At 42.1% G+C, this 20,197-nt stretch overlaps 1 protein-coding gene across 1 annotated transcript; it reads left to right on the forward strand.

Moving 5' to 3' along the window:
* The first annotated feature begins 333 nt into the window (after positions 1–333).
* Positions 334–2,257, forward strand: CCDC71L (coiled-coil domain containing 71 like). Its single transcript, XM_063308007.1, has one exon. The coding sequence runs from the start codon at positions 651–653 to the stop codon at positions 1,464–1,466; it is 816 nt and encodes a 271-aa protein (XP_063164077.1). The 5' UTR covers positions 334–650; the 3' UTR covers positions 1,467–2,257.
* The last annotated feature ends 17,940 nt before the right edge of the window (positions 2,258–20,197 follow it).

A 20,197-nucleotide genomic window follows, 5' to 3' on the forward strand; every position in this document is an offset into this window, starting at 1 on the left:
CCCTCCCAACTTCCTAGGGATTGTGGATCGGATTACAAGCCCGAAAAGAAGAGCCTTTTTTGGTTCCCCATCCAGATCTCCCCCGAGCTGTGGAACCCACAGAGAGCCGCCCAGTAACCCCATCATTCCCATTCTCCAGGGAGCGCCTCTTGTTTATTTTGGGAGGAAGAAGGTAAGCCGAGTAAAGGAGGCCACTAACTCCGGAGCCTCTTCGAGGGACCTACTCCTAGGAGTTTCTGAGGGGCTCTGATACTTCAGGGGCGGGGCTTCTCGCCGTGACGCAATTCAAACAGGCCAATCCACCCAAGCCAAGGATGTGGGTAGGCGTGAGACATGCAACCTCCCCGCAGGGTCTTTAAAAAGAGCTCCATTTTGTGCCGGCTGTCCGGGAGATGGTGGGCTAGCGATCGGCATCTGCCCTGTTGCAGCGGCAGAAGTTGCGCCCGGAGGGAGAGGGAGGAGAAAAAAAAAAAAGGAAGTGCCTCTCGCCGGGGAGGAGGAAGAGGAAGGCTGCTGCAGCTGCAGCGAGAGCGGCGCAGCAAAGAGAAAGCGGGAGCGCTCGCGGACCCCGCGCAGTAGCTGCTGGACGGCGGGTGGCGGCGCTGGAGAGGACGCGAGCGAGCGGCCGCCGCCGTGGCGCGCGAGGGAGGATGAAGCCGGCGGGGACTGGACGCGCCCCCACGGCCGGAGGGGGGGCGGCCGTGGCCCCGGACGCCGCGCCCACCGCCCTGGGGGCTTGCCCGGGCTTGGAGGCGCCCGGCGCGGCGGCGGCGGAAAAAGTGGTCCACTCGCGCTCGCAGGTCCTGTTCTGCAGCGGCACCAAGGCGCTGGGCGACGCCTTGAAGCTCCTGGTGCCCCAGTCGACGGCGTTCATGAGCTCGGACGCCGAGCTGTGGGACTTCCTGTGCAGCCTCAAGCACGAGTTCTCGCCGGTCATCCTGCGCAGCAAGGACGTCTATGGCTACGCCTCTTGCCGGGCGGTCGTGCCGGACCTGCCCCAGGGCTTGGCGGCGGGCGCCAGGGCCAGCAGGAGGAGAGGAGCCGCCGCCAAGGGGAAGCGTCCGCGGGGCCACGCCAAAGGCAGAGGAGGCGGCGCGAAGCGAGCGGTCAAGAAGCGCGGGGAGGACGGGGCGGCTCCGGCCCCGTCGGGAGGGGACTCGCCGCCGCCGCCGCCCCGAGAAGCCGCCCCCGAGAAGCAGCAAGAACCGTCGCCGCCCTGGACCAAGTTGGAGGCCTGGCAGCCGGAGGCGCCTCCTCCCCAGGGGACGATTTCCGACGGGAGGTTCCTCGAGGAAACCCGGAAGGCGGCCCTCCCGCCGCTCGCCGCCTTCCCCCCCTTCAAAGTGCGCGGCAACATCTGGAATCGGCGCAGCCTGGAAGCCACCCGGCGCCGCGCGCAGCGCATCTTGCGGGTCAACCTGGCGCCCGTGGTGAGGCTGCGCCGGCTCCCGGGACTCGTCTGCTGAGAGGCGCGCGTGGGCGGTGGAGACGGTCTCCCCCCTGCCCGACGACCGCCTCTCCGGACCGCGAAGCGAGAGGAGACCCCTGCCAGTCGACTGTTTACAATTCCTTTGGGCTGGATGGCGTCCTCCTTTTTAGTCAATTAACTGCACTTTAGGGCACAGATACCAAAGTAGTCACTGGGTCTACTAAAAAGAAATGAAGGGGTGGCCCACCTTTCCTTTCCCACCCCTCGGCTTTTCGTGTCTCTTTCAGAAGCCTGGCTGGTTGCCTGTCCACTTAATCAAGTCGGAAAGTTGGGACTCAGACTTGGCTTATCTGGATCAACTTTAGCCTGCACAAGCTATTCAACCCAGAGAAGAGATGCAATCTAGCTTCAGCCATTAGTCTCACTTTCTTTCCAAGGGCTACCTCACTTTTCTGGGAAAGCACCGTTACTACCCATTCTTCCAAAGGAACTTTCTTTCCTAGCACAATAAAATGCCAATCAAGGTTTTATTTTTATTTTTTTCCTTTTAAGACGTAGCCAGTGGACTGTGATGTGTGACCTTTGTACTATTGCACTGTATACTCAGGGTTATTTGAATATACAAAGTGTTTTCCAATTTTGGATGACGCATCAGCTTTGACCAAGGACATTCAAGGAATGAAAACGTAGACCTCGTGATTGATACAATAGTGCAAAATATTTCATGCTGTTACCACCCCCACCCCCCTTTTTTGTAATTTGGACTTGATAATACAGAGTTTTGATACGGTAACATGATTTGTATGTAATAAAATTTTATAGCTGAAATGAGTTACTATTCCTGTAACAGCTTCAAGAGGTGCGTTGTATTAGATACATCCATTTTATATCATATTTGCTTTAGAGAAGCTCCTATCCTACTTTATTTGAAGTAAAAAATTTAATAAAATTTAAAATCAGAATTTGTATCTGCAGCATAGTTCAAGAAGAAATGTGCTATTTGCATAGAACAACTTCAAATGAGTGTTAAGGCACCATTGTCATTCTGACACATGCAGCATTTTGAAAAGCTATAGGGTGTTGTTTGGGACTGGAAGCTAAACAGGGATGAACCTGGTTAACATTAGGATATCTCAGGGTGGTAGACTAAAACTGGGAACTCTTGAAAAGGAAGGAGAGAAAGAAAAAAAGGTAATTTCTATTTCTAAGGAAACTGCATAGGTATGTCAAGGGCTCATTGGGGGGAGTGTCTTTATATTAATCAAATGCACTACTTAGAAGATCTAGGTATCAGTGTTGATTTTCCCATGAACTAATTACTCCAGGTTGCTCCTGCTATGTGGCTTTGGGCATTTGGGGGGGGGTGTTGAGGGGCTGCTGCTAGATCCAGATTGGAACAGAAGCCTGCTACAAAGAAAAACAAATTGGCTGTGAACAGGAGTGTTCATCTCAGACTAATGGTAGCGAGGAGACAGCTTGGGAAGCAACACAATCAGCAAAGCAACTTCTTTTGAAGACTTGGACTGACAAATTCTTTTTAGCACAGCAGCCATTTGAGGAAATACTAAACAGCTACAGTAATAAGATGTCAAACAGTAAATGGAATCAAGACCAGGCAGATGAAAGGTCTTTTCTGCATAGTGCATTTTTTCCTCCTTCCTCATGAACCTTTGGCTCTTCATGAAGGATTTTGCAGTTGATGTGGATATTTGCCAAAGATGTAGAAACTAAGTTTATGGGCCTGGGAATCTGGGTTAAAGCTGAATCTAAAGTTGAGAACGATCCCTTTTTGCTCCCTTCTGACCCAGTACCTTGCGGCCTCACTCTATTTTGTGCGCAGTAGCAGTAAGTGCCACTGGCTGAAAGCCATGAACCATAGAGTGATTGGGATTGTGGTTTTCCAGACTCCCAAAGTACCTCACTCCCAATGACTTTGAAAATGACTGGGAAATCCTAAAATCTTTCCCCAGATCTTAGTACTTCTGTAATAACAAGACTATTTGACTCTTCTCTCCACCTTCAGAAACAATTAGCCACTGAAATCTTAAGTGGCTCTTCAAGCTGGAGACCTTTCTGGACTTCAGCTACCATATTGCAGGCAAGAGAAGAGACAGGGAGACAAGATCTACTTGCAAGATTAGTTCCCAAAGAGCTGTCTTTTTTTTTTAAAATAGCAATTAGTTGCAATTGAGGGGACAAAAATAAGAATTTATGGACGTTTGTAAGATCTCTTTTTCAGTGGGTAACTTGGTAGCTGTGCTGATTAGCACGGGTTCAAAAATTGGGGATGAAATTTAAATTCTGTCTTCTAAGATCCTGGGCTGTAACCAGTTGAGGCTAGTTTTCTGAAAAGGTGCCTACCAAGAGAAAATAGAAAAGAGATTATTTGCTAACTACAAATTCTAACATCCCTGACCGTTGAGCTTGCTGATTGAAGTTTTCTGGAAGTCGTAGCTTAGCAACATCTGGAAGGTCACAGCTTTCCCACCCCTGATTTGGAGTACCTTCGGAAACTCTCTTTATGAGGATTCCAAATTCTCTGATACCCATATCAAATACACTACAGAATAATTTCCTGTATTGCAATTTTTACATAAACCAGCTGAATATTTTATGGCAGATAAATTTAAGATGCTATGCATGATTCCACCATGCATAAAAGATAGAGTGTTTCTGGAAAATATTCTAACTAAATGAGTTCTTACTTTGAATATAAGAAGAAACAATCCGAGGTCTACAATAGTTCCTTAGTTTCTTAGACAACAATTTAAATCTAAACCTGACTACCAGTTTCTTCCTGGTTTGGGGGAGAGTCCCCCAGTTAAGACTCTCATAATCTCTCAGGTCCTTCCATAGTCTAGATGGCATGTTAAATTATTGTTCAGATCTCCCCCAAGAAAAATTCTCATATAGTCAGTCCATTTTAATTAACTTAAATACTAAAATTCATGAACTTTCTCAATATGGTAACAGAGATTCCTAACAAGGCACTTTTGAACTTCTATACTCTTATAGGGGCAATAATTACTGACTTTTGTACACAGAGAGTTTCCATATTCATATTCAGCGATTCAGATTTACTTGGCTACTTGTTTCCAACTTCCCTTCCACAAATAATCCAGCAATACACAATTATTTCAAGTCATAGGAGTTGTCTACTTTTGGGCTCTCAACAGAAAAAAGAGGTTTGAGTTTTCCATCGCAGTAGGGTAAGATGCTGATTTTCTACAGTTAATGCAGCTGTAGTACTGTATTGTACTGTATGTCTGCCTACAGAACTATTATGTGGATCATCAAATTTCATTCCAGGCTCTAGTTGCTAAGTCTTTCTCATTAGAAGGTGACTGATATTCAAGGTAATATTTATGTGCCACTGTCATAGGAGCACTTAGATGCCTCTCTCCGTGTATCTGCCTTCTCAGGAGCATCTCAGATTTAATCTATAATCAACTAAATCTGTTCTGCCAGAAACCTTCTCAGATAGTCAAATAGTTTAAGGCTAGTCATTTCACAATCCAGTCATAGCAACAATTCAGTCAAAACTCAGCATCTGTATCAGTTTCTACTTTATAGCTGGGTTTACGCAACATACTAATCCAAAATATTCATAGAACACATTTTAATTTAGAGCAGCCTTTCTCAACTTTTTGACCCTGGAGGAACCCTTGAAATATTTTTCAGGCCTCAGGGAACCCCCCCTGCACATTCAGGTTCAAATACAGGCCAGAAGCTACAAAATTATTATATTCACTTCATGTCTAGGCCTGTATATATATGCATTAACAATGTTCTTAAACTAAAAATAAAGAATGAAACTTACCTCTTTAATGTGAAGTTGCCCAAATTTGAAATGATTTTTTAAATAAATCATGATCTTCCAGGGAACCCCTAGTGACCTCTCATGGCACCCTAGGGTTCCACAGAACCCTGGTTGAGAAACCCTGGTTTAGAGTGATGTGTGAATCCAGTCTATGACATATAATGTACTTGTCCAAAAACTAGTTTGTGGTAAGGACAAGGACATAAATGGACAAGTGAAATCAAGATTTAGCCCTCTGTTTTTAGGAAGCATAATTTTGCTGAATATGTTTTGCATCATCTTTTAGCATCAATTCCTGGGAGTGAAATTCACAAAATCAAAGGAGACTGTGATCTCATTGATACATTTTTTAATTAATGGCTTGTTGAATAAGCTTCAATTGATTAGGTTCATACATTATGCTATTCCATAAATTATTGTTTACAACAACAACAGTCTTTATTGCAGTCATTAACCAGCACAATTGTTTACAAAACACAACGGTATTCACACAATATTACTTTCACTTTATTACTTTATTGTCATATACATCTGGATAGTGTTGATACCGAAATGATGACATCAACAAATACTTATATTTTGTTCAGTCCTTCACTATGATGTTCCAGTTGGGACCAAGATCTTTTTATGGTTCATCCCTTCAGCTTGTTGGGGATTGTCCAAGTTGCTGTGTGTAAGTGTAGGGCCACACAAACATCTACATCTATCTTGGCCAAGAAACCAATCATGTACATAAAATTAACAAGAAATATCTCACAGAAGAACAGCAGCACAGCTCTGCTGTTAATCACACAATGTGTTAAAGCAAAATCAAACCATATTATGGTTTAATATAAAGGATGAACCTCCTTATGTTTTCAAACCCCCTTATTGTCTCAGCTACCAGGAAGAGAAAAAAGGCAGAGAGTCTGAACCTTCAAGTATTTCTATGAACTGCAGTTGTGACCTTATAAAAGTCCTGGATCAACGATCAAGAGTCAACAGAACAATCAAGAGTTCACAGACTCTTCATCAGGTTTGTATATAATAGGTGGGAATAACAGAGTTAAAGAAAAGTCAGTTCTTCATAAGCCTCATGTTTTTTGTATAAAAGTCTAGAAGAAGGTCTTTGTCCAAAGAACTATTTTCAAATGCTAAGTATCAACCCAAACTACTAAGTTTGGTAATAAAGAGCCTAGAAAGATCTTTGATTATTTTCACTTAAGCAGAGTTTTCATCAGAATCTCCCAATTTACAAACACTCACAAGATTCTCAAGAGTTCTTACACGAAGGCTATTGTTCAGTATTACTTATATTTCTTGATATGGTTTCATGAATTCTTTTATGTCATTAAGGCAGAAATATATATTTTATAGCGATCATCTTCACTTCCTACATCAAAAGATTCCTTTGGGTAAGCTGAAACACACAAGGAAAATATGCCATACGCTTAGATGTGTTTAGTGGCCTTGAGAGATGCTTAACTCCAACATTCATTATGAAAAAAAAAAGATTCAAGGACCTTTAGGCTGGCTGAAAAAGGAACTGCTTTTCTCTAGGCCAGTGTTTAGCTAGCTGGGGAATTCTGGAGTTGAAGTCAACCCATCTTAAACTTGCCAAGGTTGGGAAACAGTGCTCTAGGCTATTAGGCATGACCTCCTTGGATCCTGTCTGACGCACTCATCTAAAAGGCCCAGCAGCTTCCTTCATCGCTGATACTACCATGCCTCTTTTAGAAACCTCTAAGGTAGGGTTTCTCAACCAGGGTTCCATGAGAGGTCACTAGGGGCTTCTTGGGAGATCATGATTTATCTAAAAAATTATTTCAAATTCAGGCAACTTCATATGAAAGAGGTAAGTTTCATGCTTTATTTTCAGTTTAAGAATACTGTTAATGCATATTTACAGGCCTACACATGAAACAAATGTAATAATTTTGTAGCTTCCAGCCTATATTTGAGCCTCAGTGTGTAGGGGGTCCCCAAGGCCTGAAAAATATTTCAAGGGTTCCTCCAGGATCAAAAGAAGTAGTGTGCTATTGCTTTCTTCCACCATGTTTTTTTTCAATGGCCCAACCTCACCAACAACCTTGATCTTTTCCTGGTTCTTTCCCGTCCACCTACTAACCAGGTCCCACCTTACTCACCTTTTCAACAGCCAGGGTTAGCTCAGGACTGCTGCTAACTATGGTGCATTCATGAGAAGTCTGGTTTTATCAAAGCCCCCTTTTTTACTAGATAAACTGCATTTAGCTTTGATTCTGTTGTACACTATTGCTGGGAGACATCAAAATCCTCAATTCACTTCCCATTTTTATTTACTTGAGCGAAGATTTACAAACGTGCAATCTATTACAGTGATAGTGAAGAAAAAGAAAAGATACCATTCTGATTTGGCAAAAGTGTTCTGTTTGCCTAACACATTCTAACCATGCCTATTTCAATAGGCAGTTTTCAATTAATACCTTCAGTACGGTTAAAGAAACAAGACAATATGATTCCAGCATCAATGCTGGCAGAAAGCAAGCTGTCAATAAAATAAACTGCATAAAAAGAATATGATGGTGTACTGTTTTCTGAATTATGACCTGTTTAAGCTGAATAGTTGTGCTATTTTTATATTTATAGAAATAGATGTTCAGAGAAGAATCATTTGGTAATATGACCTTTTCATAGCATCTTTAGATTTACAAGGTAAGCTGATTGTTCAAGGACAGGCTCTGAAAAGGCATTTGCTCTTTTAATTTAATATTCATAATTAAATTATTGAGACATCTGTACAAGGAAATAAAAAAGGTATCTCTTGAACAATATGCATTAAAGATTTGTATGTGATGCAGTGAGTTCAACAGCTGGAAAACTGGCCAATGATAGTGGTATATGAAGTATTGATGAAGAAATCACATAAGGGTTTTGAATGTGGCTTTAGATTTTTTGAAAGTTCTGTATGCAATATATACATAGAAGGAAATGAAGGAAGTAGGCTGTGGAGCCAGAGGAACTGGACAGTCACTAAAAAATTGGCAGAGACACCATTGAATCCACAATCTAACCCATTAAGTGAGTCACCTAACTCTCTATGTACATTTTTGTGACCTTGACGGCTGCCATAAGGAGGTCACTGGTTTTGCCACTGCTGTTAGATTCATCACAATCTGGATTCAATACTCATTGAACTGGTCTCATAAGAGGTTGCAGATAAAAGCCATCGAGTCTGTATATGATTGTGGCAAGGTATAAATGTGATGATAGATAGATAGATAGATAGATAGATAGATAGATAGATAGATAGATAGATAGATAGATAGATAGATAGATAGATAGATAGATAGAGGTCATTGTCCTTGAATGGTGCAGAAGGGCAGGCCCTATATTTTGGACAATCAGAGAACTGCAGGAGACCACAAGCAACTGTGCCTTTCTTTTCAGCCTTCCCAACTTGCTATTCATGCAACAACTTTCTGGCTCCTTCTGCCAGCCCACGCTCTGAGAACTGTGTGGTTGTACTGGTAGAATTCATCTAGTCTGCTGAGCCACTACAATATGATTTGCAAGCTGTATATTAGAGAACTTCAAAATAATTTGGAAGCTTCTCAAGGCTTCTTAGTGTAAAGCAACCAAAGGAAAACATGTTTCCCTAACAGGCAGAATGACCACTCTGACTCATTGCCTTCTTTGTACCTTGCATGACAATGCAGTGGGTGGATTTTATTTGTTCTCCTTGGAACTTACACAGTGGAAATATCTTATCAAAAGCTTTGATTGGATCATAGGATGAGGCATAAGTCCCAGAAGAACTTTGATTATGTAACCCTTAATGAAATCAGTCAGGTAATTCCAAATTTAAATAAACATTCACTGCTTGATGACTCCCAGCTAGTGATGTCTGTGGGGTGTCAGTGTGTGTGTGTATGTGCGTGTGTCAAAAAAGTCAAAATATGAAATGGTATGTGGGGGTGACCTTGGGAGATAGGAGGAAGAGCTGCAGACTAGGGAGTAGTTAGGCAGCTGAGCCCCCAGAAGGAATGGGAGAGTGGCAAACGTCTCAGAAGGGACCCTCCCTAGTTTCTTGGGCTGTAAAGGCAAAGTGAGGGGGATATTACTTTCAGACTTGCAAGATTCTGTTAAGATATATCGTGCAGAGAGGGCATGTTATGGACCCTGTCTGTAAGACAATTCCGTTTGGCGGGGTCCAGGAAGCGGGCCTTCTCTGCAGTAGCTCCCGCCCTGTGGAACATGCTGCCCCCAGAGGTGAGACTGGCCCCATCGCTCCTGGCCTTCCGGAGGAGTCTGAAGACCTGGCTCTGCTGCCTCGCTTGGGGCGGAGAGGGGAATAGATCTACATGGGGATGGCTGCTACAGACCACTCCTCCCACATATGGACTGTTTTAGATTCTCCTGCCACTTGGACTTCTTTACTTTTTTACTCTTATTTATATTTATTAGAGTAATTTTATATTTGTATATTCTATTTTTATTGTATGGTCGTGTCATGAGTAAGGATGGCGAGCAGGGGGCTCCCATCCAGACTGTCAAGCGCATGCGTAGCACTGAGGAATTGGTCAGCCATTCAAAGAGACGCAGATCGGGACCACCTTAACCTTTGGGGTTTATATGTCTGGGTTTTCCCACGCTTCTTCAGTTTGTTAGGATTCCTGTTAAGTACTAGCAATAAATATTAGAGACCAGTTCCTTGTCTCAGTGTGTTTCCTGGCTGTTAGGACAGGTCGTGATTTTAATCAATTATTGTAAACCGCCCAGAGTCCCCCGATGGGAGGAGATGGGCGGGGACAAATTAAACAAACAAACAAACAAATAATAAGGTATATTGCAATGTGCTCTACATGGGGTTACCCTTGAAGAGTATCCGGAAGCTTCAGCTGATCCAGAATGTGGCTGCGCAGGCAATTATTGGTGCCCCAAGATTGGCACACACGACACCACTGCTGCTCGAGCTGCACTGGGTGCCAGTTTGCTTCCATGTCTAATTCAAGGTGTTGGTTATGACCTTTAAAGCTCTACATGGCTTGGGGCCAGGCTACCTGAGGGACCATCTTATTCTCATAACATCGACCCGTCCCACCTGGTCATGCAGGGAGGGCATGTTGCGGACTCCATCGGTAAGAGAATTTCATTTGGCGGGGTCCAGGAAGTGGGCCTTCTCTGCAGTGACTCCCGCCCTCTGGAACACTCTGCCCCCAGAGGTGAGGCAGGCCCCATCTCTGCTGGCCTTTGGGAAGAACTTGAAGACCTGGCTCTGCCACCTCACCTGGGGTGGGAAGGGGAGTAGTTCTTCCTGGGGATCGATGACACCTTAGAGCCCTCCTCACTGAATTAGATCTTATTGCCACTTGGATTTTATACTTATTTTTATCTTCTATTTATATTTGGCAATTTGTATTTGCATTTTTGTATGTTCACGGTTTTAATGTTAGTTTTACTGTAAACCGCCCAGGGTCCCTCTTTTCAGGGCAGATGGACGGTGATAAAATTTGAAAAATAAATAAATAAATTTAGTTTATTCTCTTCTACACTATGCATGTTTGTTGAGAAATTCAGCTGAAGAGACCTAGCTTAATACTAAGTATATTTCATACAAGACTACAAAATCCATGACTCTCAGCCAGCAGCTGGTCATGGGACTGGAAGTCTAATCTGAGAAAGGCTAGCATAAGACTTTGCTAATAGTAGTGAAATGGAAGGAGAACACAGAGAAACAGCATTGGCATTTCTTTTAGAACAGCAGCATTTAGACATACACTATTGTATTGATTATGGTTCCACCTCCGCTTGGATTTTATATTTATTTTCCTATTTATATTTTTAACTATAAAAATATGTTTTGGATATGTTTTTACCTTTATTTTATTGTATGTTTTTACCTTTATTTTATTATAAACTGCCCCGAGTCCCCCACTGGGGGGAGATGGGCAGTGATTTAAATTTAATTAATTAATTAAATAAATATATGTGTCTAACAGATAAATTGGGTAGTAATATGGCTTTTGTTTGTGACCGAATAGCATAGGGTAGAAGTCAGAAAATGTAGAAATTGGGTCCCAATTTGACAAAGCTTCTCTTTCACACTAGCAGCAACATCTCTCTGCAAGATTGTTTGCATCTCTAATTAAGAGCCAAATGTTCAGCCTGAACACTAAAACCAGTGTTCAAAACAATTCATCTCACAGGACCCCAATGATACTGCTGCTCTTTATGCTGCACATTTGTGTGCATGCACACCACCTTGATGGATTCATGCATTCACAATTTGCCACTTCACCCATGTTGATAGTGAGCATTAGGAAAACGGAAAACCAGGGACCTTTCCTTCTCAATAATTTCAGGTATTTTATTTTTAGGGAGCTTTTTCTCCATTAAGTTGCCTGCCCCTGAACTGCTCTGTATTTAGCTGAAGAAGCAGAATTACCAGGTCTTCCCAGGTCTTCCCAGGTAATAGGGTCTAGGAGACAATACAAGCCAAGAGCAGAAGAAGAGCATCTTCCCATTTCTTAAAGGAGGATTGTACAGCTTAAGGTTTCTCATTCTAGATGAAACCAATCTTGGAAATGTTCAGCTCTCACACCCCCCAACAAATGTGAGCATATGACATGTTTGTATATGAATGTGCATAGATGTATTTATGCATTCATACCTGGCAGAAGCCACATTAAAAAAAAAAGCAGGGGCAGGACAAATATAATTATATTAATTTAATCAAAAATTATTAATTTAAAATTTGCCCATAAAAATGATATCAGCATATACAATGAATGAAACCCCACCTGCATATATCAACCTTTTTGGTGACAGGGTTAAGAAGAAAGGGTAACTGCAGTGAAGCTGAGAGGAAGAGGGGTACTAAATGTGGGTGGAGGTTGAGTTGAGAGGAAGTGAAACTGGATAGGGAATGAAAGAAGAGAAATCCTGTTTAGATGTGTACAAAAAGAGTTAAAATTCACCAGGCAAGCAGCAAGAATTAACCTCTCAACTCCAAAGCTGACTGAAGACCATCGATCTTATCTTGAAAGCCTCCTCAGCATGGTCTGCAGCCATCTCTACCTCCTACCCATTCCTTTGTTCTCAACAGGGTCCTTGCAGAAAACGTAAGCCAAATTCCCCTTTCCCTACATAATTATCTGGAGAAAATAAGTTGTCTTGCTGTTTGGGTAAATGCAATGTAATTATTTAACTGTTCAATTTTAAGACACACATCACATATAGTGGTACTCACTATAAACCTAACCAATCTCCCACATTTCAGCTGATTCCCAGGAGTACAAAAAATTATGAACTATGTGAATGATCACCTCTACTTTCATATACATACATTATGTACACACAAATACTTATATCTCATACAAAGAAAGACAGTAGGACTACACAGAGAGATTTGTTGAAGGTGGGCCATTAACTAGAGAAAGAAATAGAGGATTATGGCATTTGATTATCCTCTGGTACACCATTTATTCCACTCAACCCTAGCCACAGGTTGTGCACCCATGCCGTAAAGAGATGCAGATGCCTTACTTTAGCACTTGTGATAGAAAAGCATCCAACTGCAGGCTAGCTTTGGGGACACACATTAAGATCAAGTAGAAATAGTGTTTAAAAAATAATACTTGTTGGTTATTAATTATGAAACAACCCAAGATTGGGTACTCTGTATCCAGGCATCTCTTGTTCTCTTCCAGCACTTTCCAGCCACTACTGTCCCTTTAGAACAATGTTGCTCAACCTTGGCAGCTTGAAGATGCGTGGACTTCAACTCCCAGAATTCTCCACCCAGCATGGCTGGCTGGGGAATTCTGGGAGTTGAAGTCCACCCATCTTCAAATTGCCAAGGTTGAAAAACACTGCTTTAGAATCTGCTATCTGAGCCTGAACCTTCATCCTATCTTAAGGTAGGCCAGAAAATAAAGGAGGTGTTCCCAGATGATAGAACACCCAATACAGAGAAGGCAGCAATAGAGAGACCTTCCTATCAGGAACGACTTGCATTCTTATAATTGAAGTTACCAAAGACTCAATTTAGGATCATCTCATTGTAAATATATGCACTTTCACTATATTTTGGTCCCTATCAAAACCCAAACTTTGATATATGCTAAAAATATATAGGATCCCAAAGGTCTTCATGTTGGAGGAATGTGCAGGGTGAGGGCCAATCCTGCACATAAGACAATGAGTCTATATGGGGCTTCAGAATCAAAGATCCCATTTATCTATACCAGATTTAGACCAGTTTTCATTAAAAATAATCCCAGCATAGCGTACTAACAAAATGAAATCAATAAAACATACAACAATCTAAATCCAAATCATAAAATGTCCCAGAACTTAACACCATAAAAAATTTTAAACATTAAAACCACAAAAATAGGACCATGTCGGTAGGAACAGAGACACACTAAATAATGCAGCAGCATAAATTCAGTCCAAGGACAGATAGGTAGATCTTTAGTTGATGTTGAAAGCTAAGTAGACTTGGTGCCTATCTCAACTAAACAGGGAAGGAACTCCATAATCAGGATCCTTGGATCCATGCTTAATAGCCAACGAGTATGAATTTTTTTAAGAGACTATCCCCCTTGATCTTAATTGCTAGGCAGGTATAAAAAGGATCCATCATAGTTGTTAATCACAAAGCCTCTGTATCTCAGTACAGGCCTGACTCAGTATAAGTTTGACTTCATAGCACAGAGGTAGCTCCTTCCAAGCAGGTGAAATGTGTTCATGGTTGCCTCTTCCATCAACCATACTCCAGCATGTTCCGATAGTTAAGTTCTGCCCCAACTTAACCTCATCCTGAGGGTAATCACTGTAGCCAAGCTATCCATGTCCAGGAACAATTAGCAAACTAGCCAGGTGTGAGAAAAGAAACTCCCAATTAGAGAGACTGGGATTACTGAATCTCTGTTGATAAATGTGGAAGTGGGAATGCTTCCTGACAACAAACCTGCTCCCTTAGATGAAGCTCTAACTCATCCAGAGCATCCAACTTGCCAAATTACCAGACACAGAAACCACCTATTCCCAATCCCTCCATCTTATTGGGAATTCAGCTTCAGTTTATTACTCCTTTTCCATCCAGGACACTGTTGCATCCAGACACGAATCTAGCACCTGCATATCTTGTTCTGACTCATTTTTTTAGTCCACAGTGTTGCAGGGCACATAATGTCATTGCTCAGCCAGATGAACACGTTTTCATCAAAAAAGTGTGCATTGTGTGGAGACAGTGAAATATTGAAGCTTCAGCTTGCTTGTGTCTTGTTGGGGGTGGGAACCGTTCACTTAATCAACAGTGAACGGTTCCTTTTTCCAGTGCCTTTTTCTCCTCTGAATGGGTTTTTATAAAGATAAGTGTCACGTAGATCAAACATTTATGCTCATCAGATCATTTCCTCTTCATCCCCTTTGTGCTCTTAGTTCTTCAAATGTTCTTGTTCTCATTGGTTTCTGATCAAAAGTGGGAGCTTTCTATAATGTTTGAATCAAAAAGATTATGAAGCTAGATGAATAGCAAAGAAAATGTCTTTTCAATTGACTCAAATGGAAATGGGTAGAATGGTTTTGTCTGACTGATCAGCTTTATTATAAGAGTGCTATTTTTGCCAACCCCATAGCATTTTTTTTTCAATATAGTGAAAACTGACCTTCTTATTTTGTCTGTTGCTTATTCTCAAAGCAGAAAAATGAAATTAAAATGTTTATATACCTGGACAGCACTCTTACCGTTGCTAGTCCCAGCTCCTGCCAACCTAGCAGTTTGAAAACATGCAAATGTGAGCAGATTAATAGGTACCGCTTCGGTGGGCAGGTAACGGCGTTCCGTTCAGCCATGCCAGCCACATGACCACGGAAGTGTCTACGGACAAACGCTGGCTCTTCGACTTTGAAACGGAGATGAGCACCGCCCCCTAGAGTCGGACACGACTGGACTTAATGTCAAGGGAAACCTTTACCTTTACCTATAGCTACACTTAGAGAAACCTCTATGCTTAGATTTCATATAACATCATTATTCTATCAGTAATCTGTCAGTATTCCATTATCAACAACAGTTTAAATTGGGTTGAATACACATTTAATGTTTGCCTGATTTCTGTTAAAATCAGTATGAAAGGATCAAACTCAAACCCCAAATGGGGGTTCAAACTAACATATAGGGATTGAATTCACTTAACTTTACACTTCAAAATTTTAAAAGTAAATAATGTGTGTGTGTAAGAAAAGCATGCCTCTTCTATTTCCTTTTATTATAAAAACAGATCAAAGCAAGACAAAACACAATCCAAATCCAAGTGATATCAAATGGAAAATTTTAGGAGACTTATACATGCCAGGCGGTTTAAGAGCCTCCAATGTTTTACTCAATTGTTCCTCTAGTTTTAACTGATATTAAGGACGTACTTCTTCTCAGAACAGAGAGACACACTTGCCTTTTAATTTGAAGGTTGTATAGTCTTCTAAAAAAAGTCTGATTCAGAAAATTATAACCGTTTGTCCAGATTACAAACATCCTCTTCTGCAAGAAGAGTTTGAGAGGCCAATAATCTAGTTCTTCATCTACTCTGAAGAAGTAAATTACACAAGTCATTATAATCTGGATTCAGACTCCGGTTTGATACTGAAATACCCTTAATTGTTCAGATAAGTTATCTTTGTTGGAAGGAAGCAAGAGCATTTTGACCTTGCTAATTCTCCTCAATCACCTGGAAATTTTGATAGCGTCCACCATGGTATTTGGCTCAAAGGGCTTTCGGAGGTGGGAGCAAGAAGCAGGGAGGTACAACAGATTCAGTTAAGTGACTGAGGCTGGTTTCAGAAAGCAGAACAATGGATTACAGCTTTACACAACAGCATTTCAATAGAAGAGAATATCTGTAGCTCAGGGTTGAACTGTGGAGTCCTTGGTGCTCTCTGAGCTTGGTTGTTTGCTTGCAGACGTTTCACTACCCGACTAGGAAACATCATCAGTGCTGGTGAGTGTGGGGTTTGCTCCCTGTTCATATACAGTGGCTTGCCCTGCCAGTGTTGGTGGGGGTGTGGTTCTCTCCTTGGTAGCTCCTTGATTAGGGCATTGTTTTCTGCTTGATTGTTTGCCTGGTGTTAATCCCTGCTTATCTGGGTGTTGGCTGCTGGAGAGGGTGTGTTCTGGTCTTTTTGTTTCCTTCTTAGCTTTTTAATTGTCTCTTTCGAATAGTGTGTACATGTGGTCTGTTGATGGCTGATGTGTCTGAGTGCCAAGCTTCCAGGAATTCCCTAGCATTTTTTGGATTTAGCTTGGTCTAGGATGCTCACAGTTTCCCAGTTGAAACTATGGTTGAGCCTGTCCATGTGTTGTGAGAGTAAGGAGTTCTCATTGTGTCTTCTGACTGCTAGTCGGTGTTCATGGATGCGCTCTGCTAGTCTTCTGCCTGTCTGTCCTACTGTACATAGTGGCTGTTACAGTCCTTACACTGTATGTTGTAGATGACTCCTGTTTTTTCTTCTTGGGCTAGTGGGTCTTTTGGTTTACTTAAGATGTTTTGGAGAGCTTTAGTTGGTTTGTGTGCTACAGTAATGCCGTATGGTTATCTTTGTCATCTTTGGCTTTTTGTATGTATTGTGTTCCATGATAACCATGGTTCAGCCTTTGTCTGCTGGGAGGATGGTAATGGCTTGGTCCTTCTTTAGGTTTTTGAGGGCTGCTCTGACCTCTGCTTTGGCATTTATGCCCCCACAAATTCAATCTCTCCCCACTCTATTCTTTTAATATCTACTTAAAACAGTTGGATGAGGTCATCACTTCATTTTGAGCAAAGAGTTATCAATATTTTGATGATTCTCAACACCGTCTCTCTACATTATCTGAAAAGATGAGGCACAGCAAATTTGGATGTACACTTGCAATTCATAATGGACTGAACAAAAATCAAGAAACATAACCTGAACCCTGCCAAGACAGACATCCTGAGATTAGATGATTCTCATGTTTGGAATTTGGTGTATATCCTGCCCTAGAAGAATTGCATTATTTCTTGACAAAGCACATCAATAGCTTAGAGTAGGGGTTATCTGGGGAGTGAAAATGGAGGTGGTGGAGATCTCCTGTGGTAGATTCCATGACTTCTCCTTCCTTCCTATTATGAGGGTAGAGCTGTGGAAGCACTCTCAAACGATAGGGTAAAACAGGATTTGGAATCCATTCAGCTAAAACATAATGTTTACAGCAATGAAAAAAGAACACTTACTAAAATTGATAAATGTCAGGAAGGTGAGTAATCAGAAAGTTGTCACTGTTTCCCGCTATACAACGATCCTTGCAATAGTTCTCCCATTCCTAGTTCTTGGTGCCTGGGAATGGATTACTCATAAACTTTAATCTCAGTTACTTCATGAGAAACTCTTGGGATGATTAATTTGGGTGGGGCTAATAAAAGTGCTTCATATATAGAATAAGCAGCTCACAGTTCTCTCTCAGAATGTATTTGGAGATTCAAGTAATACATGATGCTGTGGCTATATTTAATTTTATTAGTCAATTTGGGGTTTTGACCCAGCACCAAACATTTTAATGCTGAGTATATTTCAACAGCAAGTAAAACAGAACATCTGTCGGGGATTGAGATGATAGATAGATAGATAGATAGATAGATAGATAGATAGATAGATAGATAGATAGAGAAATCTGTTGAAATATCTCATTGAGTTTAATGGGATTTGGCTCCAAAACAAGAATGTATACTGTCCAAGTAGCCTGGGATGGCCCTCCTCTCATAAGAGTCCATTGGAATTGGGTAGCTAATAAATGTAGATGAATAATAATAACAATAATTACTGTCACTACAAAAGAGTTTCCATCAATAGACCTCTAGCTGAGACTCCTTTATTCTTTCCACAAGCATTGTGGAAAACATAATCAAAGCTACAGAGAAGAGAGAATTAGGCTAGCAACTATTACATTTAGTCAGGAGTCACCCCTGAGTAAATGTCTTATCTAAAAAATATGAAGCTATCCCAGGAATTGCTTAGCTACTTTCATTACATTGGGGACAACCATCTTCACTGTTTCCCCAGCCTTCTTTGCCAAAGCAGTCTCTCTTCTCTGTCTCTACAGCAGTGATTCTCAACCTTGGCAACTTTAAGACGGGTGGATTTCACTCCCAGAATTCCCTGGCCAGATGGCTGGCTGGGGAACTCTGGGAGTTGAAGTCCACCTGTCTTAAAGTTGCCAAGGTTGAGAAACACTGCTCTACAGTATTAATAGTTTAGGGGAGGGGGGAAATCCAGGATAGTCTAAACAGGGTTGGAGCCACTGTGGAAAGGCTGGGGTGGGAGACTGAGGGGGTGGGGGGGAGAAACTTTTCCAGAGTCACCAGAGCTAGGCTGCAACAATCTGTGTGATAGCTAGATAATACAAAAGGTTTGTGTTTGTTCGTTTGTTTGTTTTCTGAATCTCTTTGCTACTAATTAGTTGTCATTAGAATTTTAGCAGCCCAGCTCTGGTAGCTTTAACTTGTCTTTCCCCTTCCTGGACTAAGGTGTTCTAGGCCACCATTCTGTTTCTGGCACCAGTTAAGCCCTGTCTTAACCCTCTGCTCATGGTTGACCAAGTGAAGATACTTTAGCTCAAACCAACCCCAGGGCTGTTCTAGATTAAACGTAGGCCTCTCTATCCCCACTGTTGATGGGCTTTTCATGTTTGCACATCATGTTAACACTGCCACACCACCACATCATGTTAACACCATCACACAACATCAGTTCAGACTACTCTATTCATGGCAATGGTGGAAAGGTCATCATGACTTTTAATTTCTTCTATGACCCCTTCACCACGTACAAAACAAAGCATACTCCCAGAGTTCTGTATCTCATTCTAGTATATTTAGTGTCATAGATGACCAAATTAAGGCTTGTGCAAGGACAATTCAGCCTCTTTATAGGGGGGTTTATTGCAGTAGGAGACATAAGTGGAAGCCCCATCTCCCAATACCTTAGCATTTGTCATATTTGTTAGATCTTTATGCAGTTTTGAAAGGTGATTCACCTCAACAGGACAGCCTTGTCTAGTTGGAGGTTCTCAATTGCAAGATGTATGAGTGCTTTAGATGGAAAATGCTTGCAGCCCCTTTCAGCCATTAAGGATTAATAGCACAAAGGTCTAAGAGCAGGCACGTGGAAACATTGAGAGCAGGACTTGTTTGCACTCCCTAAATGTTTCATACAGCTGCAATCTGTGTCACTGTTCTGCAACCTGGGCTCCTCCAAATATGAAGTCCAGATGTAGAGGTTTCAAGAGTGGTCAAAGATCTGAAAGGGAGCAAGGTGGGAATGGCTGACAGATGCCTACAGCCTTCAGAAGCTTCCTACTGTAAGTGAAAATTAGGCCGTAGCAGAAAATCATTCAGGCAGGGAATTTGCTAAGGCCACATGGTTAAATTTCAATCAGAGCAGCCAAACCAGTTTCCTAGCCCTGTAAAGAAGAGACACGTATGGAAAGTCCAATTTGAAGGGCTCAATGGCCACAAGAAGTAGAAGTGCAAGATTAGACAGCAAAAGAAGAGCATCTGGAAGGGTCTCATCCTCAGTCTAGAAGATAGGTGCAACCTTATCTAGAGGGGAGGGAAGGCAGATTCTTGTCTTGCTGGCCAGAATCATTTTAGAAAGGGAAATGAAGAAAGCAAAGTTAAATTAATCTTTCCCACTTCAGAAAACACTGCAATGCATCTTTCTCCAACCCAATGCCCACATGATATATTGGGATTGCCACTCTCAGAATTCAGACAGCATGTCCTTCATTGGGGGGTTGTTATTCCACATCTGGAAAGCACCTGGCTGGGAAAGGTTGCCCTAATGCCACAGCTGCAGGAGCTCTACTGAGTGGCTAGGGCAGTGTTTCTCAACCTTGGCAACTTGAAGATGTATGGACTTCAACTCCCAGGATTCCCCAGCCAATCTTGCCACTGTTGAGAAACACTGGG

Source organism: Candoia aspera, chromosome 7, assembly GCF_035149785.1.
Source record: "Candoia aspera isolate rCanAsp1 chromosome 7, rCanAsp1.hap2, whole genome shotgun sequence".
In the NCBI taxonomy this organism is placed as follows: Eukaryota; Metazoa; Chordata; class Lepidosauria; order Squamata; family Boidae; genus Candoia; species Candoia aspera.